This window comes from Rhinolophus hipposideros, assembly GCF_964194185.1.
Source record: "Rhinolophus hipposideros genome assembly, chromosome: 18".
In the NCBI taxonomy this organism is placed as follows: Eukaryota; Metazoa; Chordata; class Mammalia; order Chiroptera; family Rhinolophidae; genus Rhinolophus; species Rhinolophus hipposideros.
This window is the reverse complement of record NC_138064.1, coordinates 28916912-28944637: the sequence shown is the minus strand read 5'-3', so window position 1 is coordinate 28944637 and position 27726 is coordinate 28916912. Positions and strand designations below refer to the sequence as shown.

Here is a 27726-nt window from a genome sequence, read left to right as displayed (position 1 = left end):
TAGATTCTTAGGCCCTTCACCAAACTTTGCAAGTTTGAATCTCTTGTGAGACGCAGGAATTTGCACCCCAGGTGATTCTTACACACACTGAAATGTGAGATGCACTGCCCCACTGCAAGCAGATGTCCCAGAAATTTCCTCTGTTTATGCATATGAAGGCCCTGCTCTCTGTTAACTTTCAGCCCCTGCTTTCCTTTGGGGCACATTCATCCCAGGCTAGCCCATGATTCCCTTTCTTTCCCACTCTGTCTGTATATTGTAGCCCAATTAAAAGTTCCCTAAATTTAGCAAAGAATGGCCAGGCCTGAGTTTGCAACCCTAAACTTTGATCCAGGCCCTTTCAGGGTCCTTCCTCGGGATGGTTATTGGTGATTCACTGTTGCTATCTGCCTGCTTCTAGTCAGTGGACCAGTGAAGAGGTTTGGACTTCCTCCCTCAGGCCTCGCTGTTCCTGAGTTCTTAAAGGGACCAAATCTCTTTTCTTACACGAACGCTTTACGTATGGCATAGTAGCCTGTGACCCTCAGGACGAAGGGGACATATTTACATCTTATGACCGAATGCCAAGTGCGCTATCTATAGCGTCAGTGAAACCAACCAGCTTCTTTTGCGTTTTGAAATCAAGCTCTCTGACTTCACCTAGTTATCATTACATCCTGCCACCTCATCATGTCTGCCACGTGCGGCTTTGTTTCTAATTGTCATCTGTAATTTGCGAGTGATTCATTTGTCTAATATCAACTTTTCTTCAAATAACGTTGGTGCCTTTTCAGAAGTGTTCTCTTCAGACTTGTGTGTGACACAAGAGCAGGTTTCATATTTGACTTCCATTAAAAGTAATAACATTGGCTAATATACTTTTTATTTTTTTAATGAAGGGAGCTAGGGGCAAAAAGAAAAAAAAAAGCCCTCATACGGAAACTTATTTTGTTACAGTTGGCCACTTGTTTCCATAGTGTGCTCCATACAACTTTCTATTCCTTAACTGATTTGGTACTCTCATAATTTTTAGTTTTTTAGCTCATTTTTACATCCAAATTTCATGATTTCCATTTGCTTGTTTGAAATCCGGTTTGTAAATGCTGTGAGGGCAGAGATGGTATTGCTCTGGTTCACATGGTGCCCATTATATGGCACATAGTAGGTGCTTCACAAATGTTTGTGGAATGAGTGAAATTTAACTTGAAGCTGATGGCAATATATTTCATATACTGCTAAAAATTTTCTTTGCAGTTTTCTGTTGTGCTACAACTCTTTCATCAATCGATGGACTAAATTTCCTTTTTTCTTAATTAAAGTTTATTGGGGTGACAATGGTTAGTAAAGTTGAATAAGTTTCAGGTGTACAATTCTGTATTACATCCTCTAGCTAGCACACTGTGTGTAATGAACTAAATTTCAAGAGAATAAGAAGCTTACCTACCTAATATCTCTGGTTGGACCAATTGATGCTGCAGGTGGAAACACATTTGATCTCCTGGGGTCACTTCTTTCTCTATGTTGAAAACTGACTGAGCAGAACTCCTAATGCCAACCATTAATTTCACAAATTTATTCTATTGCTTGGAAAGGAGACTGAACCCGCGTAGTGTGAGTGACTTAATGCCAATAGATTTCCAACCTCGCTTTGCATTATCGGTGATGGATCAGTGCCATCATCTTCACCCACAACAGACAGCACATTTGAGTCTTTGTTTCAAGATGCCAGATGACCTGGTAGAGTGAGCCTTATTTTTATTCCTCTTTACAAATTGAGGCTTCAAGCTGTGCACACTGAAAATCCTTCCTGTGTCAGTTCTGTTTGTTTTCAGCAGAGCCTGTAGAACCTGTCGTCAGGGGACCGCTCAGAACATTCCTTGTAGAGAGTTCTTTCAGCAGCATTTTGGGATCTAGGGTCTGGAATGGTCAGCCCAACTCACTCTCGCAGTATATAAATTTACTCTGATTTAGGAAAGATTAACAAAAAAACCTTTGACGGCAGATTTGTACAGCACCATACAGGATTGTACAAATGTACAGGGACAAAATGAACTCGGCCTTTTGTGTTTCTAGTCTCCAGCCTACAAGCCTAGAATGCCTAGGCTTAACTGCTTAATATAGTGTTAAATGCTTAAATGATGTTTTTGGATTGCTTTAAGATCTTCCAGGAAAATTATTACCCATAGCTACAAAGTAACAAGACTCAAACCTAAAGACATCTGTGGCATTCCAGGACAAGTTAATTAAGAGCAGGCCGGTAGAACTATAAGTGTGTCTGACCTCAGTTAGATTCGCTGGTATTCTTACTTCCCTGAGTAAAATGCTTTTAGGTATTCAGTGTGACCCTGACGTTTTAAAGAAGCAAGCACGGTTTTTACCTCTGTGATTTTAATAGCAGTTATAAGGTTAAAATCTAACATGATGCCTAAAAGTTGTGTATAACTATGTATTAAAATTAAGATTCCCACTAATATCTTGTAAAATAGATTGCCTATTCTATTGAACTCTTAAATTTTTCTTCATATTTTAACAAACATTTATCATTTTTTTAGAAGCCCTTAGTCGGGGGGGGGGGTGAGGGAGAGAGAGAGAGAGAGAGAGAGAGAGAGAGAGAGAGAGAGAGAGAGAATGTGTGTGTGTAGAATTATATTTCTTATTGCCCCTTCCTCCCATACTGTCAAATCAACAGATGTTTATCAGGAGTGTTTACTTCATTATCAGAATGATGCCAGTGTATTAGTTGTATTCTATCCTTGGGAAATTTTGTGTGTAGAAATTATGGTATGCTAAATTAATAGGCTCTTGGTGCCATTTTAATTTGCTTTTCTTTGATTCCTAGTCAGCTTGAACCTTTTCCTATATTTGTTTGCTAACTGCATTCCTCCCTCTATGGTTTAGCTGTTCCTATTCTGGCTCAGTTGGTTTTTTTTTTTTTTTTTTTTTTTTTTTTTGTGGGGTTATAACAGTTGTCATCAGAATCCTGTCCTGACAGCAGAAGCTCTTGGGCAGGACACATCTTCAGCAAGCAGCACTTTTTCTCTATTCCTCCTTTCTTTATTATAGTGGGAGTAAGTGGACAGTATTAGGAAAAGTGGAAGAGCAAACAAAGGGAGCTTTGGAAGACTTAAATATAAAGTGTATTAAGCTGAGTTGGATAAATTAACTCAAGTTTAAATAAATAATGGGAAGCCCCATATTAGTAATGATTTGGTATTGTCAGTAGACTTGAATTTTAACACCAAGTCTGTTGTTCTTTTTTTTTTTTTTTAAAGATTTTATTGGGGAAGGGGAACAGGACTTTATTGGGGAACAGTGTGTGCTTCCAGGACTTTTTTCCAAGTCAAGTTGTTGTCCTTTCAATCTTAGTTGTGGAGGGCGCAGCTCAGCTCCAGGTCCAGTTGCCGTTGTTAGTTGCAGGGGGCACAGCCCACCATCCCTTGCGGGAGTCGAACCGGCAACCTTGTGGTTGAGAGGACAAGCTCCAACCAGCTGTGCCATTCTTAAGTCAATACAATAAAGACAACTTCACAACACAGCCATGAGCACTAAATGAAATTACGAGGGCCCCTCCTAGCACCTGTGAGATAGTGACAACAACAGCATGACAAAAGGTACAACAGCAATTGACACCAAGACAAAACCTCTGTGTTTCCCCAACTCCTCTCCCTTCTTCTCTGCGATTAGGGTTTAACATGTTTTCTCATTTAGCCTTTATAACAAACTTAATTGTTTATTGTTATTCCCATTTTTCAGATGAGGAAATTGAGACTCTGAGAAGTTAAGTAACTTGCACAAGGTCATGGACTTGGTAAAGGGTTTGGGTCGAGATCTGTCAGATTCCAAAGCCATTCTCTGGCCAAAGTGCCAGGCTACATAGTGTAATGAGTGTGTGACTGAAGGATGAAAAGGAGTTAATGGGGTGACCATTCCACCATTCTTTCCACTACTTCACTTGGTGAATGACTAATAAGCAAACACTCCCAGAGGGTATTTGAATTTTAAAAGAGGAGCTCATTAACTCTAATGAATCTCTCTAATTGGTGAAATTTGTGGGGGAGATATTTCTGAGCACTGGGGTTTTCTCCTGTCTTCAAGGTGCTCAGCTATCCTTTTCTCCTCTGTAGATTATCAACTATTCTGGCGTCAAGAATTGTGTAGTAGAATAGTCACATAATGCTGATCTGGGCCAAATGCAACTGCATGGATGAACAGGGAGTTGTGAAAAGAATCATCTAAAGGAAAGAAACTGTGGGGTAGTATTGTGTAAAATGAATGTTCAAGAGTTAAGCAACAAATTTGGTGATGTTGAGGGTCTTCTAAAGAGTCAGGTAAAAATAATACATTTCATAATCAAATTTAACTTTGGAAGTGTTATATCAGCATTTTCCATAGTATGTTCCTAGGTGTTCATTAGATGAATAAAATGGCTCCTTAGTCAAATATGTTATAACAAAATTTTTTTTTAAATTGCTTTGCTAAAGAATTTCTCAGTGCCTGTAATATGTTAAAGTGCACTGGGCTTTCAGCTTTTGGCCTGGGAGGAGACCACGGTGCAGCTTTCTTTGGTCATCTCGAACCCTGTTCATCTGACACCAGCAGCCTCCACCACACCGCCAAAGTTCCAAGGACCTCAAAGTCCTATACCTGAGGTGCACCAGTGGGGAAGGTGCCACGTCTGCCCTAGACCCCAAGATCGGCCCTCTGGGTCTGTCTCCAAAAAAGTGATGACATCGCCAAAGCAATCAGTGACTCTGAGAATTACAGTGAAGCTGACCATGCAGAACAGATCTGCCCAGATTGAGACAGAAAGAAGCAAAAAACAACAACAATAAGCACAGTGGAAATATCACTTTTGATGAGATTTTCAACATTGCTCAACAGATGTGACACCGATGTTTAGCTAGAGAACTCTCAGGAACCACTAAAGAGATGTTGGGGCCTGCCCAGTGTGGGCTGCAATGTTGATGGCCGCCACCCTCATGATATCGCAGATGACATCAACTGTGGTGCCTGCTATGGAATGCCCAGCTAGTTAAGAACTACAGAGAAAATATTTCCATTAAAAATCATTTGACAACAAAAATAAAATGCATTGGAAATCAACTGAAAGGGAACACATTCTGCAGGTTCTTCACATACTTTTGACTAAAAAAATATTTAGAAATATTTTTTCCAGGTGAACCCCTTGAAACTAGTGTTTTGTAGACTGCAGTCTCAGGTTGGGATTTCTAGATAATTCCTCTCTAGTCAAAGAAAATAGTTTTCTGTATTCACAACTTTTCATTGCAGGCAGTATGCAACACTGTCCACACCAGCCCATTTCCAGTCTTGTTGGACTCTAGGGCATTCCAAGAGTAACACCTCTTTTCCCCAGATAAGATCTGAGCAATTTACAAGCAAAAACAAAGAAAAAAAGATGGAGACCCAATTCTCATCTTTATTGCCTATAAAGCTAATGTTGAAGAATGTGACTTCTATCAAGGAGCAAATAGATTTCCCAATACCAATCCCAGAATCACATTGAGCTCCATCCAGTTATAGTATATGCGAGGCTGGGGCACACCCCCCCAGGTCCCTGTGGGAGGTCATTTCAGACAGTCACGTGTTCTATGTGACCCTCCCATTCTCAGGGGGAAGAGGAGGAGGCAGAACCATGTAGCCAAGTCCTCCCAAATCACCAGCCCGTGGACGGGAGAGTGGAGGGAGGCCTGGTGTGGATGTTACCAGAGCTTCCTCCATCCTGAAGGAGACCTAATGACTGAGGTCGCTTCCTCCCTCACCCACTACCAACCTCTCCACCGAAACAAGTCTCCTATGGGTGACCCAAATAGGCATCTAGGTTCCCTCCAGTCACTGGGGAGTTCTCTCCTTTCTATCTTTCCTTATTCCTAGTGCTCACTTCTTCACTACCATTTCTCCTCTCCCTCAGCCCAGTTCACACAATAGAATGGGATCATGATGATGTTCTAATCACTGTCCCTTTCTCATCTCTTTGTAGAATTCAAACATAATTCAGCTTTTTATCCCAGAAAGGTGGAGTACATACATTCTCTAAAACAGGGCTCCGGAAACTACAGCCTGACACCTGTTTTGGTAAATACATTTTATGGGAACCCAGGAACACTCATTGATTTTTATATTGTCTATGGCTGCTCTCAACGACAATTTTTATATTTGTCTGTGGTCCAAAACCTGTGACCGAGACCACATGGCGCACAAGGCCTAAAATATTTACTATCTACCTAGCCCTTTACAGAAAAAAGTTGCCAATCCCTAATCTAAAATATAGATGAATTTCCCTTCAGTCTAAATTCCGAAAGAGCTTCATTAATATGTATATGTAGCTTTTATCATTTACTCACTCTAAATAAAAACTACATTTTAAACCAAGAAAATCACATGGTTGTAGTATAAGAGAGATTTTTTTCCTCTTATAAAATTGTGTCTAACCTTACAATCTTCTGGAAAAATATCAAAGGGCTTGTGTGTTTGCTTTGAAGGGCCAGAGGAAGGACAGAGGCTTGCCCTGGCCAGACGTATTTGGTATCATCAGCAGAAATGGATGGGGACTATGGAAGGAAAAGGGAGTAGAGAGAAGTGCGTAGGGGCCAAGGGAGTTGGACCAGCACAAGATCCTGTCTTCAGAGAGTGGGATACTGTTTTTAGAGAGCGGGAGCCCTGGACTCTTCTCTTCATGCCCTGTTCTCTAACTCAGAGATTGGATTCCTCCCACCTTAGATCCCACCCCTCAGAACCTTCCACAGAATCCCAGGAGATGTCAGGAGACTGGGTGCTGCTCCCACTGAGACTGCCTTCTATCTGGGAGACCTTGGACATGTCACTGAATGCTCCGCCCCTTAGAGTTCACTCACCTGTAAACTGGGGGGTTGGAAGTGAAGGATGTCTTACTGAGCCATAGTGAGAATCAAATATTGTATAAAAAAGGCTTTATGAAATGTAAAGTACTGTGAAAATGTTGGTTGTTTCTATTCTTTTTAAATAGCTGACTTGCAAGTGAAATTTTCGACTCTATCCAGATATAAATTAGAATTAACTGATGTTTGAAAACTGAAGTACTTTATTTCACATTGGTCGCATGCATCTTTATTTATTATTCAAGTATCTAATTTTCATGTGGGTTATAAAAAATGGGTAAAGTAACTGAATTTTTACCATGATAGAATAATTCTTCAATGGGAGAAAAAAAACCCAAAAATCATATTTCTCTGTGACCTGTTTTTGTGTTTTTTTCTGTTTGTCATTTGTGTAGTTTTCATTTTGTGCCTTTGTTTATAGAGAATAATCTTGCAGATGGCATTTTTCCTTGTAATCATTCCTATCTGAGTCATCGACAGACATGGCATTTCAGTAAATAGTGATTCTACAGTTGCTTCCAGGCAGATGTGTTGTGTGATATCAGGAACACTGGCTAATAACCTTTCTGGTTATTCAGGCAGTAGGGAGAAATAAAGTTTTGTATAAATACCTCAAAATCAGAAAATGGCAAAAGAAACCCATTAAATGCTTTTAGCCCAATACAGTGTGTGGCTTTGGGATGGAGCAATAACATTTTAAAAGGTAAAAAAAAAATAAAAAATCTTTCATATTGAGTGATACATAATTTTCTTACAAACATCATGAGTGGGAATTATGAAACACACCTCGACCTCATTTTACAGACTTGAATCCTTGGTTGTTCATGCTGCCATGGTCTCCACCTATAAACTCCTTGTGCCTTGATTTTGCCACCTCTAAATTGGGGTTGGTTATCTGATCCCTAACTTTCAGAGAGAAGCTGGATTTCTAAAAATCAGCCTCTTTTTGATATGCAAATAAACGGTCAGTTTAAACAATCGCGTAAAAAATCACTCAAAATGGTTTTGTGAGAGTCTAGGTCACAAGAATAGGTTGTTGGTTGTTTTTTTTCACTTAATGATTATTAACTTTATAATCCTATATCTATAACACAAAAGTTCCTACTGCTTTTGTTTCAATATGATTTTTTAAATCATTAACTGTTTTTAAAATTTAGTAATACCACAATTATGGATCACTAGTAACAATACATTATAGTGGTATTTAATGAATTTGCCATTTAAGTTTTACAAATATGTTTTAGAAGAGACTAAGCATATGCTCAAATACAGTTTTTATTATGTACCATTTATATTCATCACAGTTTTATAGATTGGAAGCTATAAAGTGAAGTTCACTAATTTATTCTGCTAGTATTTGTTGAACACCTATTATGTGCTGGGTCCTGCCTAGCAATTATGTTACACATAGCTGAGAACAAAGTTTATAGGCTGGAATAAACATTTTGGGGAGTTAACTTTAAGTAAAATACCTATCTTAAGTAAGTCAACTACCAATTTAATTCTTCATGATTTTAGAATTGAGCAGAATTTTCCTTTATAATTTTCATGCGGCTCTTCCTTGATTATAGCCATTGGTAAACTAAACTTTTGTGTTTCATATGGAAAAGTTAAGCTCAGCCAAGACTTTCCTACTTGACCTTCAGTCAAGACTTGGGACCTTCCTTATATTAACAAATTCCTAACATTTATTGTCCGCGAAGTCATCATCTGTGAATTTTGTAACCTCACCCGTTGTAGAAATTCCTGAGCTCGCTTAAATTTATGGGAAGGGTGCAGTTTACAATTTACTAAGTTAACCTGTCATTGTGCTTTAAAGAAGGAGGGTAATCGTTTCTTTACTTACCATGTGTTAATCACAGATCATTTGTGATAATAATATAGGTCATTAATAAATTAAATTATGCTTATACTTACCTGACTATGTTTATGGTTATCCTATGTCTCTGGAGCCAGTCTAGTCACCAACTTCGCTGAGTAATATAATCCACCCAGCCTTAGGAATCAAAGTATTAACCGAAGGCTAATTTATGAATTTGTTTATAGTTCTTTCCTGCTGTAAAGTTTGTTTGACATTGGTTAATTATTACATTCAACATATCTACCTACTCTAAAGCAAATCTGCAGAGACACAAAAACTTATGGAGTAATCCTTATTATAAAACTAATTTGGAGGAAATTCATTTATATTATAAATACTTTTATTTGAAAATAATTTGCCTTATTTTTAAGTTGTAAGCCTTCCTAGTTTACTTCACATATGACTTGATTTACAAAATGTGAATTCACTTGATTTTTGCCCAGTAAACCTGTATAAAGCAGGATACATTTCTGGTTTAGGTTGTATGTATATATATTTATGGATGATTTATGGGACCTCTATAAAATTACTGCTGTTAAAAACTAACTTATTTTCTTTGTAACAAAGGAAATAGTAGTTGACTCCATAATGTGAAACATATAATAAAAAAAGATATTTCAAATAAATAGATCATTGGGCCTTAATGGTATGGTTAAAAAACAAATTGTTTTGTTTTTTCTTTTGCTTCTTAGGAGAGACAGCAAATGAGCGAAGAATGGAAGCAAGAGGTGAAACTTCAGATGTAGAAGGCAGTCAACCTTTGGAGGTAAGTGAAACTCAATGAGTCCACTTTGGGCTGAAGCTGAACAAGTCACGACGATTATATATTTCTCTGAGGATAAATAGTAACTTCCACTCTTGCCATGCAGACAGGTGTCTCGATACCAAGGAACAGGTGACCTACTCAAAGTCAGGGGATGACAGTAGAGGAAGTGACTTCCCAAGTGCTAAGCTTTTCCTTGTGCTAGAAATGGAAACTTTATGTTGGGGGGAAAAAAAGGAGTAAAACACTCAAGTTAAAACATTTGAACTATTTTTAAGTGATTATTTTCTAATACATTTGACTAAATAGATAAGATATGAGCATATAAAGAAAGGTTTAAAAATAATCTATTCAGAACTATATTACATTACCATTTCCAACATCAAAGTGCAGTCCTTGACATTGTTTAGAAGAAAGATTAGGGTTCTTTTCCACATGGGACAACATGGGACAACTATTTGGTCTTTGAGGGTACTTGAAAATGTCGTTAAGGTACTTTCATATACCGGGAAGAGAAATACTAACATTCTGTAATCGCTAAAATAATCATTTAAGATTTATTAAGTATAATATATAATATAATATAATCATTAAGAAAGTGTTAATTGTTAGAGTAGAAGGGATAACCATGAATTTTTGAGACTTTCCACCCCTCTATTTGTATTCTACTTGCAGCACTGAGGGTATTAGTGTTTACAGCTGGAGTGGGGTCCGGGAGCTGGCCCGTTTGTTCATCACCACATCGCCAAAGCCTAGCACAAGTAAACAGTCAAAATATTTGGTTAAATGAATGAATGAATATGATCATGAACTGTAAATAGAAAGTAATTTGTATTTTAAGAAGAGAGATTTTTATTTTTTTATATTCAGATTTTCCACAATGAGCAAATACTTTATAACCAAGAAAAAAACTTATTTAAAGAGGTGACGTAGGAAGTAAATTGGTGTAGAGGAAAAAAAGAGTCATCTTTCCCATAAAACTGTGTGTTCATTTTTCATGTGTGCATGCAACACATTTATTAAGCACTGACTGTATTCGAGGTGCTGTGTATATAGTGGGGACAAAAAGAGATACAAGGACAAAGAAATATATCCAGTCTACACATTGAAGCAACTTGACCTTTTTCATTTATTCCAACATTTAGTGAGTGCTGACACTTGTAGCATCTTGGATAAGGAATAAAGGTTGATGTATTTGAAGTTTGGGAAAGAACCAGCAGGATGGTTTAGAAACCATCCAGGATTACTGAAGTTAATTGCTTAGTTATGTGATTCACTGGAAATGCCTGTGGTACTCTGTTATTTTTCAAAGTTGATTCATTGATAGAAACACTTCCAAGATTAATTCTTAAGGAAAGAAGCTTCTGAGCTTATGATTCTCCCATATTTCAAACTAGCTCATTATTGTGCTACTTTTTATTCTCTCCATTATACAATCCATTCTTAATCATAAAGAGTAGATTTACTCATATGAACTCCTGCTACAACAGACATTTGAAAGATGACTTCTATTTGAATAGGTGCTGGGCACTCAGAGGGCAGTGTTTGCTATGAAAGAGCTTACTTATGTGGCAAAAAAGAAATAAGGAGACTGCAAATGAGACCACAGGTTTAAATCACAGTACAAGAGGATAATAATAAAATACTTTTAGAGGCTATGTATGATTTGCCACAGAAAAGCCCAATAATCATTTACGACAATCTTAAATGTCTAAAATGGAATTCATTGTTCTTCTTTCAAGATCAAAAACTTAAACATTGCTGCTTGTTCCCCACCTTACCTCAATTAGTCAAGGTGAGTGTGATCCAGTCTTATGAAAATATCCATTGATAGATAATTGGATAAAGAAGATGTGGCACATATATACAATGGAATATTACTCAGCCATAAGAAAAGATGAAATACTGCCATTTGCGACAACATAGATGGATCTTGAGATTATCATGCTGAGAGAAATAAGTGAGACAAAGTCAAGAACCATATGATTTTACTCATATGTGGAATATAAATCTTGAAAGAAGCAAACAAATAAGACAAACAAAAAGTCATAAACACATACAACAGTTTAGTGGTTACCAGAGAGAAAGGGAGGAGGGGGAATGACAGAAAAGGGAAAAGGGAGTCAAATGTATGGTGATGGAAAGAGAACTGACTCTTGATGACGAAAACACAATGCAATATATAGATGATGTATTACAGAATTATACAGCTGAAACCTGTATAATTTTACTAACCAATGTCATCCCAATAAATTAATTTAATGAAAATTAAAAAAAAATATGTAAAGGTTGATGACTCCCAAAGTATGTCTCCCCCTAGACTCATCCCCTGAGCTCTAGCCTATATCCAACTGCTATGTACCATTTCACTTACAAGTTTCTAGACGGTTCAGCCTTTACTTAACAAAGAAGAACTATTGATTCCCAGCCCCACCACCCTGCAGTTTCTCTCTGCTTAACTTTCCATTTTCTCTGTTGAATGTCACCATCATATAGTCATTTCGAATCAAAACCTCTGAGGTGTCCCTGGCTCCATTCTTTTCCTCACTTTCCACATCCAGCCCATGAGTAAGTCCTGTCACCTCTCCCTCTCTGCCCAGAATTTGATCTTTCTCAACATCAGCACTGTTGGAACCCAAATATAAGTCACCACTTTCACCAGGTCTCTCTTCCTCCTTTAAAGACCCCCTTAAGTCCACTCTCCACACAAAGACAAAAATATAAATCAGACCACATCACTCTTTGGCTTGAAATCTGCTGGCTACCCACTGTAATTCAAATAAACACTAGGCTCCTGACAGTGGAGGAGCCTAGGAGCTACAAGGGGCTGCTAGGAGCTCTGTGTGCTTTCCAGTTTTTCTCCACATCCGTCAAACCCCATCCCATCCGCAGCTGCCTTTCTGCCCCTTGATCATGTGAAGCTCTGTTCCATCTCAGCCTTTACATTTGCTCTTTCTTCTTTACCAGAGCTTCACTTGGCTGCCTCCTTATTATTCAGGTCTTAGTTCAAGTGTCACTTTTCATGACTACCTCAGCTAAAGTATCTTTCCCTCGGCCACTGTTACATAACCCTGTTTTATTTTCTCCATCATGTTTACCACTATCTCAGATTATTCATTTGTTTACTGTTTGCCTCCCCTGACTAGAATGAAAACATACCTTGTTTGCCTAGAATAGTTTGCCTGTTTGCCTGGTACATAGAAGGTGCTCAATAAATACATGTTAACTGGTAATTTAGATTTCATTTAATGTCATCTCTGTCTGCCAAGTTAAAGGCCCAAAATTCCCATTTTGATTCATTCTTCTCACCCTCTTAATCAAATCTATCAAGTCCTATTGATTCTACCTGTCAAATATCTTCCATATCCAGTTCCTTATACTCCAACTAGGTCCTCATCTGTTCACTAGACTGCTATTAAACGAGGAGTTTCTTTCCCAAATGTCTTTCTAAAAGAAGAGCAAGATTTGTTACTTCAGGCCACAATCTTGAAATCTGCAGAATAAAGCTTGAACTCCAAACCCTGTTCAAATGTCACCTCCTTCGTGAACTCTTTTCCCTTCTTCCTCATCCAGAGATAACTGCAAAGTCCTCTTACTACTACTTGTGTTGTCTGTAAGGCGGAGAGGACACCTTAATCAGACAGTATGTGTGAAATACTGTCACACATGTAGTGTGACAGAGAGGCCATGTCAATGATTTCTGGATGGATAAATGAATAGATAAGTGGTCCTCTGCAAATGCTGATTTATGAGTAAATCTCTTCATTAAATTCTGTTTTCCTTCTTATAAGCAGTTATTTTTTTTCCTCTCTGTTAAAAAGATATATTTTTTAGGAGTTACCCATTTAAAAATCTGTTAATTTACATTATTTTTGGCACTCTTACAACATTAGCAAGGAAATGTGTAATGATTTCAGTTAGTTTTAAAAAACAGACATACATCTGATTACAAAGTTGTAATTATTGTACCCAGCAGGAAAGACTTTTATTATTTTAATTTTTAATGGCTCTACAAGAAATGTTGAAATATTCTTTATAATGAGAACACATTTGGTAAATAAGTATGGGGTTCCGTAAGGATTAAAAGTAATACTCTTAGTTGCCAAAATATAACTTACTTTTCTAAGGACCCTTTGGAGGTGGCTTTTAATATAGCAAAATAGGTTTTTTGGTGAATTCAGATAAACATATAGATGCCTACTACTTTTAAGGAATTGTTGGACAATCCAATTGGAGGACTAGCCACCTCATTCTGTTCCTTTTTTCCTGTTGTCTTTCTGAGTAAATTTTGGCGGTGAATGGTCATGACAGTGCAGCTACTTAGTCCCTTCTGCTAGGCCAGGAGCCTGTTAGTACAGCTCAAGGGGGATAAGCCACTAGATTCAAGGGGGGCCCGGTTTTGAGTCTTTGCCTTTATAACTTCTCTTCAGGAAATAAACATTACAAGTAAACCAGAAACTAGACATTGTTTTCTAATCTTAAGTTGTGGAAAGTGTTTCATATTGTGAAAACTTGGAACCATATTAGTTACTAATTTACTAGTGGACCTATTCATGTTTGATTTTGTAGGTATATTTTCAGAGCTATGAATATGTACATTTCAGGGTTTTTTCATATAACTATTTCCAATTTTGGTGACTACTAATTATTTCCTAATTTTAACAGACACTTTTAGATGAAGTGTTTGTTGAACTTAAATTTCTTTTATATTTGCATTATAAAAATTATTTTTAAATTTGCATTTATTTTTAGTCTCCAAGACTGAGAATATGTTTATTTATTTAGTTCACTGGCCTAAGATAGCAAAATACAAAAACAAGCCAATAAAAAACTCCCCACAAAACCACAGTTCTATTTGTATATTTGTCTTGAGTGACAACTAATTCATATATGCATATGGAGCCACATATAAAATAATAACTAACAGATGGTATAGCTGCAAAGTAGGATTTATAAAGATTATTATCAGCTGGTGGTATTGAGATGCTCTTGTGGTTATACTGACAGAAGACAGAAAAATTATTTATAATAATAAACTATGACACTAATATCCCCCCAACTTCTGTTAACCGAAGTAGCTTATTGCATATTTAATATAAATTTCTTAATGAAGACCTAAAACAATCTTACGGCCAATTTGTAGCAGGAAATTTAATAGACAGCAATTGCAAAAACAGTAATTAAGGTACTAGAACCAACAACAAAATGTTTGCTAAAATTAAGTGCATAATATTAGAATCCCTGGAAAGTAAAGTCAGGATTTGGGGGAGTGTGTTTATTCAGGTCATTTCAAGCACACTCTTCAATCTAGTACACAGTATTTGTAATTTTGTATTTGTGTATTTGTAAATAGTTGAGTTATGTGGGGAATTCACAGTCCAGTAATTTAGGGAATAAAAGTTGATTTTTTTGAAAAGGTATAGAATGCACATATTAATGAAACATTCATTTTTTTCTTCTAAAGTGTTTCATGCTTCCCTTAGGCCTTTTAACAGAGCTATGGAGGCTTTAGACTCTGTAGGGACTAATTTCCTTACTGCTAGTATTTCAGATGGTCATTCAAATGAATGAAAATGTCCTTGAGCTTTGTGAGTACCATGTGATATAGACTTTGGTTACTACTCCTTGAAAAGGGGAGTAAGATTATTCCATTAAAAACTGAGTTCTGTGTAGAAAAGAATTGGTGTTGCCTGGTGTGGGAAAAAAAGAGACTGGAGGGAACAATTTTTAAGAACACGTAGTTTCAAGAATAGCAAACATTCATCTACTAGATGTCAGGATTTTGGTTTTAAGAATTTTTTAGTATAACGTGGTATATAAGTTTATAAATTTAAAGTTTGGGGCTTATAAAGATGATAATGAAACTGTTTGTTCTCACAATATATTCATAGTCCAAATACAGGTATAGTGGGTATTGATATTGAAGGCAGTTTAAATTGGTACAACTATTTTTGGAAAGCATTTTGGCAATAAGTATCAAGAACCATAAAGATGTTAATATACTTTGACAGTAATTCCGTTTTTAGGATTCTAAGAAAATAACCTTTTAAATTCACATGAAGTTATATGTGCAAAAAGATGGCATTCTATTCAATGGAATATTTTTCACTTTTTATAAATGAAATTTATGATTAGTTTTCAATAAAATATAAAGACTCTTGGTTTCATAATCTCAGTTAAAAATAAGAGATACAAAATTGTATGTACAGTATGATTGCTGCTATGTAAAAACTGCTGGAAAAGATGATGTAATGCATGAAAACATAAGGTGTAGTTGCCTTTGGGATGATAGATACGTGGGTTAAATCATTCTTTCCACTGTTCTGATTTTCCAACTTGTCTATAATGAGTATATCTTATATTTTAAATGGTAATAAGGTTGGTGGTAAGGAAACAGTGTATTCACTCCAGGGCAGGTTTTAACTTAATAGAAGAACTATTTTGTATGGCGATAACCATGGAGCCATCTATTGAGGTTGATCTTTAGGAGATGTGTTGGAACTTCCTGCCTTGGTGCATTTAGATTTAAGATCCCTTAATTAGTTGATCACAGAGCACCACATCTGATCACAGCTTGTCCAGACATCTGTCCTCTCATCCAGGGGCCTTTTCAGCAGTGAGAAGAGTAAGGTGACTCGGGGGTTATTCTTCATAGCTCATTGGATGTCACAGGACCCCAACTTTTCTCATTGATCAACCTGACTATCAATGTCATTGTATCCATTATAAAGTCAGATTTCCCCCCAAAAAGGTTGTAGCTACTAGTTTGAACATGTATTTGTCATAAAATCTTGCTTGTTCCTTTGTACATATTTAAGATGCCGAGACTTTTACTTTAAAGATACTAATTTCTCCCTCTATAATGATTAGTTTATGAGAATATAATTTTGTCAGATGAGTATGAGGTTCTTTGTTTTTTTGTTTCTCTTAATGTAAAACTCTTTCAAATTTCTGATTTACTGGGAAGTAAAGCACAGTTAGATAATTGGGCTGTTTATATCAATTAAATAGTACATTTAATTTTTTGGTGTGTTTATCCTCCTATGCAAGATATTTTTGGGAAGAAGATTTTGTAGAGTGCATTTCACCAAACTTTATTTTCATTTGAATTACTGGGCCATATAATATAGTAGAAAGTATAGTTTTCCTGGATTCCTCTCCTTATGAAGTATCTGATCTCGGACAAGTTGCCAAGCTTCCCTTTCAATTCTTAGTCAGTTGAAGTAGTATGATTAGATGTGGTGTCTGAGATCTTTTCCTCCTCAGAAGTTCTGGCTCTTTCTTTACCTCTTTGAACAGTGAGTTGGGATTTTGCCACCAAATGCCCACCTTTATATTACTACTTTGATTGGGGTGGGGGAAAGTGGGATCTGCTCATAATGAAGATTTTAGGCATTGATTAATCACACTCATGCTTTTTAGGAAGGAATAGTCCAACAGTCCTTGCAGGTAAAGTTTCAGACTGCAAAAACCACGTCTGAAATCTTTGCTCTTGCTTACAAAGTCTGTCATGGGAAATGATAAATTTGGCCACTTTAAATCTATAAATTCTTAACTTTTACATTTGACAATCAAATTAGCATAGGTTGTTGATTGCTCAAAACATCGGCAAAATGAATTAACTTGAGGCAAGCTTACCAGAGTGTGTAAAGATATTTGCTGTAACTTCCAATTTGTATATGTTTGTTACCACTACATGTTTGGTCCTCATTTTTTTGCTGGAAAAAAATTATAATTGAACGGTCATAATTCTGGTATTTTCTGGCTTTCACTGGGGTTAACTAGCACACTGAAACATAATGTTCATTCATCCCAGCCAGTAAGGCCAAACTATGAGGTGTATGAGAGCTGCCCCTGTTTCCATCCAAAATGCACATATGGTGTGGGTAAGCCAGTAATGTGAGTTTTACGCAATGTTTCTTGCTGCTGTACACAGTCTGTTGCTCAGCACCAATTATTCCTTGCCAGAAACCCGCTAACCTGCTGCTTTGTAGTTCTGCTTGATGAAGCCAGGTAGCTTAAAGGGACCACGGCGATATTTACTTAACTTTAGCAATCTTAGTTTGTTGAAGTTCTTCTCTAACTTTAACCTCCTACCACATCTGTTGATTCATTGCAATGACTGCAATTAGAATCAGAACTGGAACCTTGTTACTATATTGCATGGGGTACGTTAGGTCCAGTATGAGTGCTTATTATGTATGTGTGGAAAGGAGAGACCATAATGTGCAAATCGTAGTTTTTTGCTTAACAAATGTAGTTTACTATCTCCAATTTAAATTATTATTTTAAAAATCATACAGGATATTCTGTTTATATTTTGGTTGTCATTTTGTTGTCATGTTTCCAGCTTTCACTCTTGTAGTTTTAAAAACCACAAAACCAGCAGGGTGAGAGGGCCATGTTGGGAGAACAGCTGTTCCCTATTCCCTGCACCATCTTTTTCTAATCCCCTGTTTTTTAATTAGTAGCAAATGGTCCTTATTTTTTCCTTCTTTGGATCATGTTACAGTCGTAACTTCTTGGAACTCTATAGAGTTAAAATTAAAGTGCAACCATATTTATTCTTTCTTCACACAACTAGAGATTCTTTTTATTTTTTTGATGGATAAACTCCATCTGACTCTTTATGCAGTGGAAAGGTAGCACACAGGTATGTACTTGGTATAACTGGCATTTTTTTGATATTCCACTTTGTACCTTATTGAGGGTTCTTTTTGCGAATATGCCCATGAGAGTGCACCAATATGAATAAACAGAAAAAAATTATTTTAGTTCAGCTCAGCTAAATTTACATAGATTTTACATTTCTTTCCAGACCTAGCAGGCCCCATTCCTTACTGTGTGTCAGTTATTTTGGTTTTTTCCCCATGAACTTGTGTGTTCTTCCTATCCTGTTCAATAACTAACATTAATTTCTACCCATTCAAGGACTGTTTAATGTCCACTTTGGGATGTCGTATTCTTAGGGACATGCCTTTCACACATTGCCTTTTAAATGAATTAAGAAATCATTATGGGTGTGAATTCATAAATTTTCTCTAACACCAATTATATAATGGAAAATGTGTGGACCTCCTAATGTAAAAGCTGAAAGCCATAATTTAAGTAATAGCAACCCACATTTTCTCTGCCTTTTTATGCCTCTTGGAGAAGGAGAAAGACTGGCGTATACTATACCTAAGAGCATGGTGATAGTGGACTAAGGTACCAGGTACATAGTAATCAGAAGCCCATGAAAACTTTCTCAGAACTTCTGAACTGAAAAGAGTCAGTAAAGTGTTACATAACCCTACTTCTTAAGTTGATTTCAATTGGAGAATAATTTGATGAACATGCTATTTGTTCATCTCGATATCCTGGGATTTATTACTAGATCAAGCCAGCCCAGCAGAGAGCTGTATAATTTTCTCTCATGGCTTTAGCTCTACACACGTTGCCTTCCCTGAACTGCTATTTTAGCTTTGATAGAATAACTCTGAGAAACTGTTGTGTGGCATGCTCTGTGACATTCATTATGAGGGAATTTTCACCAAGACGTCGTCTACTACGTTACATAGTTTCTCCTGTGTGAAGTCCCTGTTAGGTCTTCTGATTTCTTAATTGCTTTTACAGTAACAGAAAATATTTTATTTCTCCTGAGATGGTAATATACTTTTTTTCATGGCCATTGTGAATTTTGTACCAAATCATTTCTTCCATTTTTCTTTGGCAAGAAGAAGCTCAGACCTAAATTTACAGTTCAATTCTAGTAATTATTTACAACCCTATAGGATATGTATCTACATACTTAAATTTCCTCTTATCTTGTGCTCCTGTTCTGTATTTTTCCTGGACATGATTTTCAGATTTATTGTGAATTGTCGTTAGCTGCTTCCGATTCACTGTGTAAAGAGTTAAAATGTGTACACATATATTTCTGTAATACTTATATAAAATAAGTCTATATTTAAAGTGTGCATTTTAATTTTAATTGGTTATAAGAGATATACGTAACTCCCACTTTTTATTTTCTTTCAGTCCTCTTTCTTTGAAAAACAATCCTATTTGACAAAAGTGTACGTGAGGTTTTTTTATTTACTATGAGAATGTATTACATTGGACACCTTATCTAACCCCTGTCTCCCATGCCTCAGGCTCACACACTGATCTCCAGTCTAATGTGATTTCTTCAGGGTCTTTGTTGACTGGAGGACACAGGTGAAAGGAGCCTCCTTTCCAGATCACCTTTGTCTAACTGCTCTCAGGCAGAAATGTACCTCAGGCACCTGAAACTCACACCACTTGCCACATCAACCACCATGTGGCCTTCTCTGCACACTTTTTTTTTCACACTCTAGATCTACCTTTTAGATGGTTTACCAGCTGAATTTTAGCTATCAGTGTGGAGGACCCAGGAAAAGTGACTTCCTAATTTAGAGCTACATTGTCTTGCGAGTAATGGTTCCTCACAGTGGTGAGTTCACAGGACCCCTGCCAGAACATGAACTTTATCATCATACAGACTTGAAGCTGAGATCTTGGCTGTGCGCTGTAGTAGTATGGCACCTTTGATAAAATACTTAGCCTCATAAATGTTCGTGACTTTTTGCTATAAAATGGCAATGGCACTACTTACATTGTAGGGTGATTGTAAGAATTAAATGAGAATTAATATTCATATGTCTATATACACAGTGTCTGACATATACTGGACACTCAATAAATGTTCATTTCTTTTTTATTTTTTAACAGGACTTTATTGGGGAACAGTGTGTACTTCCAGGACTTTTTTCCAAGTCAAGTTGTTGTCCTTTCAATCTTAGTTGTGGAGGGTGCCATTCAGCTTCAAGTTGTTGTCCTTTCAGTCTTAATTGTGGAGGGCGCAGCTCAGCTCCAGGTCCAGTTGCCATTGCTAGTTGCAGGGGGCGCTGCCCACCATCCCTTGCCGGACTCGAGGAATCAACCAGCAACCTTGTGGCTGAGAGCCCACTGGCCCATGTGGGAATTGAACCGGCAGCCTTCGGAGTTAGGAGCACGAGCTCTAACCACCTGAGCCACCGGGCCGGCCCCAATGTTCATTTCTTTTTAACTTGGAAGGAAATTATGGTTGGTGCCTCGAAAATCATGTTAAAGTACAGTTGGAGGAATTAAGTTAGTTAAAAATTATGCTCAGATGAGGGTTTTATCTTTCCCGGGTGATGAGAAGTCTGGTAGAAGGTGGTGGAAGGATTGTTTCAGGAGCTCAAATATGTCAAGGCCGATGTCCTATGAGTCTTGATCTTTGCCCCATAGTTACCAGATGCTATTGCAGCTCCATCCATCGTATCCACTTTGTAGGAAGTTGGAAGGAGGAAGAGAGCAAAGGGAAAATAAAAGTACCTGCCTATGACCAGAAACTTTCCAAAAACTTCTCTAACAGAGTTCTACTGGCCCCATTGGGTCACATGGCCGCCCATAGAGGCAAGGGAGCCTGGGAAATGTTTTCAGCTTTGTATTTTACTGCTACCAGCAGAATGAGGGTCCAATAATATGGACGAAAGGGAAGATGAATATCGGATAGACTGAAAGCAGTCTGTGATATAGGTATCATCCTGTTTTGTTTTTAGAAGCTTCATTTTTCTAATATAGACATCAGTGGGGTGGGCAGGGGGAGTAGAGAGAAACACCCATTAGTGATAACTTCATTCTCTCTGGCGGCAGGAAGTCTTTGAGTTGTCAAAGGGGAATGGGAAATAAGGATATTTAGTTTATTATCGTATTTTGAATCTATGGTAAGTTAGGTATGGTGCTGGTAGGAACTTTACATATATTATCTCATTAATTTTTACAGATGAGGTTGGCTACACAATCTGTTTAGTTTATAAAGGCGGCAACTGAGGCTCAAGAATAACAGTTTCCCAAGGCTACGCAACCAGTAACGGAATTCAGACTCGCACTTGACTGATCCCCAAAACTTTGCTTTGCCCTGGATTGCTTTTCTGCATAACTCAGCCAGAAAGCTGCTATTGCACTTGGCTTTTATTTTCTATCGTCCCTTGTACTACTGGGGTCCACAGTAACTACATGTTGACTTGATTTCCACACAGAAGGAAACCGGGCATCATCTAAAGGACGGATGCTGCTGCAGGTTGTAGAGATGGAGCTGGGACAGGCACACGTGGTGCTTCCCTCCGGTCACCACCACTCAGAGCTGGTGGCCATCCCATATTTCTGCCTCTAGAGTCATTAGCCCCTAGGAACTTTCTTTAGGACGAAGGGAATGTGACAAAGCAGCAGTGACCAATCTCAGGGAGCCAGAATCCCAAATTGAAAGCTGATAGAATGCCTTGGCATGGAGACAGGTATCTTCTAAAGTCAGAAGCCAGGGAATTGATCTCGACTCCTTCCTCTTCTTCTGCTCTAACCCAGTTGATCACCAAGTCACTCTGTTCCCACCTCACTTACCTGTCCTTTCCTGTCCCTCCTCTTTCAGTTGCAGTAGTTGAGGCCTGCCTTATTATCTCTCACATGGACTATTGCAAAGAGTTTCTGAAATGGCCTCCCGACCCCTAGTCTGACTTTCATTCACTCCATTCACCCACAGATCCGACCATCAGGTTGCCTTACTTGATGACCACAGGGGCTCTTCACCTGCCTATAGGATAAAATCCAGTGACTTTTGTCTGATGTGCCTGTCAAGCCATGATCTTACCCTGCCCTCGTATAGATATGCAGGTCTGTTCCACACAGAGTTCCTTACTATGCTGTGAGCACTTTTCTTTCTCCTGGAGTTTATACGTGCAGTTCTCGTTTTCTGGAGAGCTTTCTTTATTCCTTACCCCTCACATTCACTTGGAAAATTCCTATTCATCCTTCAGACGTCTGCTTTGAATACCTTTCACCTTGGATGCCATCTCTGTGTCCCTCGGTCAGCGTCCTCTCTTCTCCCTCATCACCTTTGCATACCTGTGTTCTAGCTGCTTGTATCCTGACCGGGAGAATCATGAAGTGGGGATCCTGGTTGACTGGGCGTTTCAAATGTTCTGGGCTTTCAACTTAAATAGTTGTAGTTTTGCTCTGGAGAAGGAAAAAAACAAAAACAGATTCATATTATGGTATAAGGTTATTTAGTCACCAAAAGATCCAATGAGTAACTTGCATTTGCATTTTTATTGTTGCCTAACTAAAAGCTGATTAGCCTGGTTAATAGATTATAATTCTTTAGCTTCTTATCCAAGTGCATTTTGAACTATCTGACCATTTCATTTATTTCAATAAATATATCTCAGTCACTTACTTTGGGCAATGTTCTGTTAAACATTGTTCTCCACATCTGAAAATTTCAGGGTTATTACTTTGTTGAAAATTTGTGGTAAAAAAAAAAAAAATTCTTGTGCTTCTAAAACCTCATCATTGCTAGATTATACAAGACAGTTGACCATAACTGAACTCCAGGATTGGATGCTATAACTATGTCTTTCAGAGGTCGTCGCCACTCAAGCAAATTTTAGGGTATCACAATTGTCAGTCAAGTCAAAATCCATACTTGAAATTAAAATTTTCTAACAATAAATTAGAAGAAAAGAAATAAACTGACATTTATGTTTTAACAATATTGTATCTTTTAAATTTTGAATATTCAGATTTGAGGATTTATACTGGCACCTCTCTCTCCTTTATTTTTCTGCTAATGATCATCCCTGCTTCAACTCTTTGAAATGGTTTGTTGGGTTTCATTTTAGCATGCACACCCTTAAGCTGTCTTTTGTAGTTTCATAAGGGCCAAAGAGCTTATTAGCCTGGAATTTAGTGTATTTTGGTACTAATTTGTTTTTAGTTATTCTTTTCTTGATGTTTTGGATCTCTTTTCATGAGGAAACTATGATTCTTACCAATTAGTCATAAACCAGTTTGGATTTAGGAATTACATAATTTCCTACTTTGGAACAATACTATGTTATTCAGATAACAAATGGTAAAAATGTAAATATCTCACTGAATCTTAGGTGACTGTGGCTGATAATTAGATCCTCAGAGAAAAACTAAAACTCCTTAAGTTTGTGGCAGGATGAGAAATGTGGCCAGGGAAGAAAGTAGTTTAATACGTAAATACTTGTTATTAATGCAAATTAAGCATGACCTTCTTAGGATTCAATCCCTATTTTTAGTGGTATAGCTTTTTGTGTTTTTCCTGTGTTCATTAACACAAAGAACAGGTAACCCACCCTCATTCATTAGTGGCTTGAGATTTGACTCACAGGAAAACATTAGGTAGTAATTAAGAACAAAGTTATTTTTTTGTGTGTGTTTTTTCATTTGTGAAATTTTAACTGTTCTGCCTGACCTGGTCGCTACTTGCCACATGTAGCTATTGGCCACTTGAAATGTGACTAGTTTGAATTCAGATGTGCTGTACGTGTACACACTGGGTTTCAAAGACTTGGTATAGAAAAAGATTGTATACTTTTGGTAGAGTTGATTACATGTTGCCATGATAATATTCTGGATATGTTGGGTTTAAAAAATGAGTATTGAAATTAATCTCACCTATTTCTTTTATCTTTCTTACTATGGCTTACAGAAAATGTCAAATTACACATGTGGTTCGCCTTATAGTTTTATTGGACAATGCCAGTCTAAGAGGTAAATATTAGTTATTAATAACATATTTGATTCAGCTTTTTTAACCTCTTGAATAGTTGATCTTTTTGAAAGCTGGGAAGCCCAGTTATTCTGTTCTCTTCAAGGGCTGCAGGTTAAAGCCGCTGATCTTTGGAACTGCCAACCCCGACTCGGTTAACTGATAGCAATCGATAGATAAGTTTTGGAAGGAAAAAGTGCCTCTTTGTTGTCGTGCAGCCCAAATGAATGAGCTGTACCTACTGCTTCTCTACTTTCCACCTCGTCCCCTGATGGCTTTTACCTGGTTGTCAATAATTGGCTGATATTTATAGTAACATAAATCTAAATGACGCAGGTTTTCAAAGACCCAATTCATAAATTACAGTATGTAAGTAATTTACCATAAATTACAGTATGTCATAAATGATCATGGCTTATCATTTTATGTACAACCGTTGAATAATATTCTGTCACTTATTATATTATTACAGATAATATTCATAACCAAAAATGAGTTTTTGATATTGTGCTTTTATAAGAAACCAGCCAAAGCAGAACCTAAATGTTGTTGGAGCTAGGAAGCAATCATTTATTAATACTCAGCCCCTCTTTTCCAGTGAGGTTTAACTATTTCCTTGTGGAAAAAAATCATAAATTCTGTGTGTACTTTATTTTAAATTATTTCATTTATGAACTGTCTGACTCCAACTTAAAGGGTTTTGGAGCACTAAGATTAGGAGAACGAAGTCACATTATGTTAGGCAGAGAGGCAGTTGAATACACATTGATAATACATGTAAAGGTTCTTCTGTGAAGATAAACGTAATACTTGAATTAGTCATTTACTTTGTCTGAAAAAGTTAATAGGTTCATCTTGTTCCAAAAAAGGCCTCTGAGATTGGTAGTTTTCTTTTTAACGCCTTTTGTCTTAGGCAATCTTTTGTATATCATGCAAAGGACCATACAATTAGCATGAAATGAGAGAGCACTTTTTAAATTTGATGAATAAGGGCTCTTTTTTCTCCAGCTGATATGCATGCAAGGTGGAGGTCTGTATCTCACCAGCAGACAGGGTATTTGGTATCTACCCAATAAGTAGTTCCCAGTTTATATCTGTGCCTTAATGGGGAAAGAGGTCTGGAAGTAATAAAAGTGAGCTTAGAGTGTATAAAAAATACCCACAATGCTGTAGTGTAAATGCTGCACAATTCTCAGATTTGGACAGTTGGGCTTTTCACCTTGCTCTCAATTCCAAAGATGGCCCTCTCTTTCTGGCAGTCAACTGAGGACATATTAGTTGTAAGATCTCTGTGAACATGAAAACCTTTTTTGGGGTGAAGGCGGACAGGTTATCTTTTTCTGTCATTTATCACAATAGTTATGCTTTGTTAAAACTTTTTTTCTAAATTTTATCTCTTTAGAAAAGTTTATTTTGTCTCTATATTCTTGTGTGCCGTTTGCTTTTTAGAAATACCTGTCTTTGAGGTTGTAGTACATAATAACATGTCAATGAACATTATTCTTTCTTTTTTAAAAACATTAAATTTGTTTATTGAAATAAAACTGTGAGTAATACAGATTGTTTTCAGTATAACATAAGTATCACACATTTCTGCCCTAAAAATTTGTAGAGTGGAGATGCCAGCCTCTCTGGTTCTTAGTTTCCTCTTCTGTTAATGGGATTTGTTGATCTCTAGGGAGACTCCCAGTAATAAAATTTATTATTCTAGATTATTCTAGAAGAAACTATTGTGTTTCTTCTGGCTATTAGTCTGTTATCTAGCAGTACAAGTACAGATAAACAATCTTTAAAAGAGAATTCAGAGAGAACATGTATTTCCTGTGTTTTGTAAATGTGGAAGGCAGGTGGGTGAAAAGTGCCTTCAAATGAACACTGCCATTCAAGTGAAAGATTTTAATTTCTCTTCCCTCTCCCTTCTTCCCCCCCACTCGCCTCCCGCCCCCCCCCCACTCTCCAGATAACAGCTCCTGAGAAGAATCATTCAGCATGCACAGCCTCAGCCCTTGTGATTTGCATTATTGCTAAGGTCTCCCAGGTATTCCAGCCTCACTCTCTTCCAAGTAGACAGCCAGCAGTGAAGCTGCTATGCCACTAGCTCATCTTCAGTGACTAACTTATCAGATAAAGCCCACACTGCTTAGCATGACATTCAGTGCTCCTTTTGATCGGCTCTACTTAATTCCCTTTCTTTTCCTTGATGCTCCAGCACGAGCTAATATTTGTAGTGCCTCAAACATACGCTTCTTCATATCTTCAGTTTTTTGTGCATTGTTCCCTCTGACGGGACAGCGTACCCCCTTTTATCTCCCTAGCAAAATCCTATTCATCCTTGAAAATCCTGTATAAGCATCATTTGCTCTGTGAGGCTGTCCCTGACCTCCTTTCATGCTCCTTAGAGGGAATTCTTTCTCCTATGTCAGCTCCTATATACACGTGTGGCATCACATACGTCACAGCGTATTGTAATGAGTTTATTTGCATGTCTGTCTCCTGTAGAAGGGTACGTGTTTTTTTGAGGACAAGACGTTATCATCATCATCATCATTTCCAAATCTCTAGTTTCTAGCACAGAGCCTACGAAATAACAAACCCTTGAGAAGTATTTGAGTGCCTGAATGGATCGACTAACTGTCCACTAGGGAAAACTTTAGGTAAATCCAATCCTGTGGAACGGATCGTGTGCTGTAGCTGCTCACTACCACAATTTTGTCTTTTCTTTCACATCAGTTATTGAACAGAAAAGTGACTCAGTGGTGAACTGGACAGCTAGTCTACCAGTGCTGTTTATTAGTTAACTAAGGAATATTTTTGTAAATAAAGTACTCCCATATAAAAGGGTGGTCATGGGCAGCCTTAAGTAACAAAGAGACATTAGTTTGCCTTTGGCGCCTTTTCACTTCAGGCTCTATATCTCACCTTTCTTTTTTGTACCTTCTACATCTAAGGCTGCCCATCAGTCTCTTTGGGGTGGGATGGAGTCTGGTTTGGGAGTGGAATGTGGAGGGGGGGCCGGAGAAGGGAGGGAGAGATTCTTACTATAGTAGCCTCACATTGCTCCTTTCCTGAATAGTATTCCTACAGGAAAACTTACCTGTCTTGTGTTCCATCCCCGTAGGGCCTACCCAATTATGGAAATTTATTAATAAATTAATTTACAATTATATTGATAGCTTAAAGTGTAACTCTTCAGACATTTGCATTTTCACAGATGCTTTCAATCCCAATCTCCAAAGAATGAATAATATTGGTAGGATAAATTTCATAGCAGATATAAAATTTATAATACCAAGGAAAAGTGTTTTTGAAAAATCTGGGGAACTTTTAATCACCCCCCAATTAGTATTACCTAAGTGCTTCCTTTAATGTGGACGTATATGGGTGAATCACGAATTACATTTGATTGCCAACAATGGGCAATCTTAAACAAATCACGGGGGTTATTTGTCTTCATCTATTCTAAAACATCCGGAGTTAGGCAATTGAGGACCAGTGTAATGGCTCCATGATACCATCAATGTCCTAGACGGCTGTCTTTCTGCTCCACATCTTTAATGTGTAGCTTCCATATATCAGTTTGCCTCTTGATTACAAGATGGCTGCTGCATCTCCAACCATAGAAGAAGAAGATTGAGGCAAAAGCAAG

The 27726-nt window shown here is 37.4% G+C and overlaps 1 protein-coding gene across 2 annotated transcripts in view; it reads left to right on the top strand.

Annotated features, from left to right (window-relative positions):
* UMAD1 (UBAP1-MVB12-associated (UMA) domain containing 1) overlaps positions 1 to 27726 on the top strand; it is a 192333-nt gene that overhangs the window by 121069 nt on the left and 43538 nt on the right. For both annotated transcript variants that reach the window (XM_081079962.1, XM_081079963.1), the window contains one exon: positions 9408 to 9481. In XM_081079962.1, coding sequence (XP_080936088.1) covers positions 9408 to 9481 — 74 coding nt within the window. The remainder of the gene's footprint in view (positions 1 to 9407; positions 9482 to 27726) is intronic.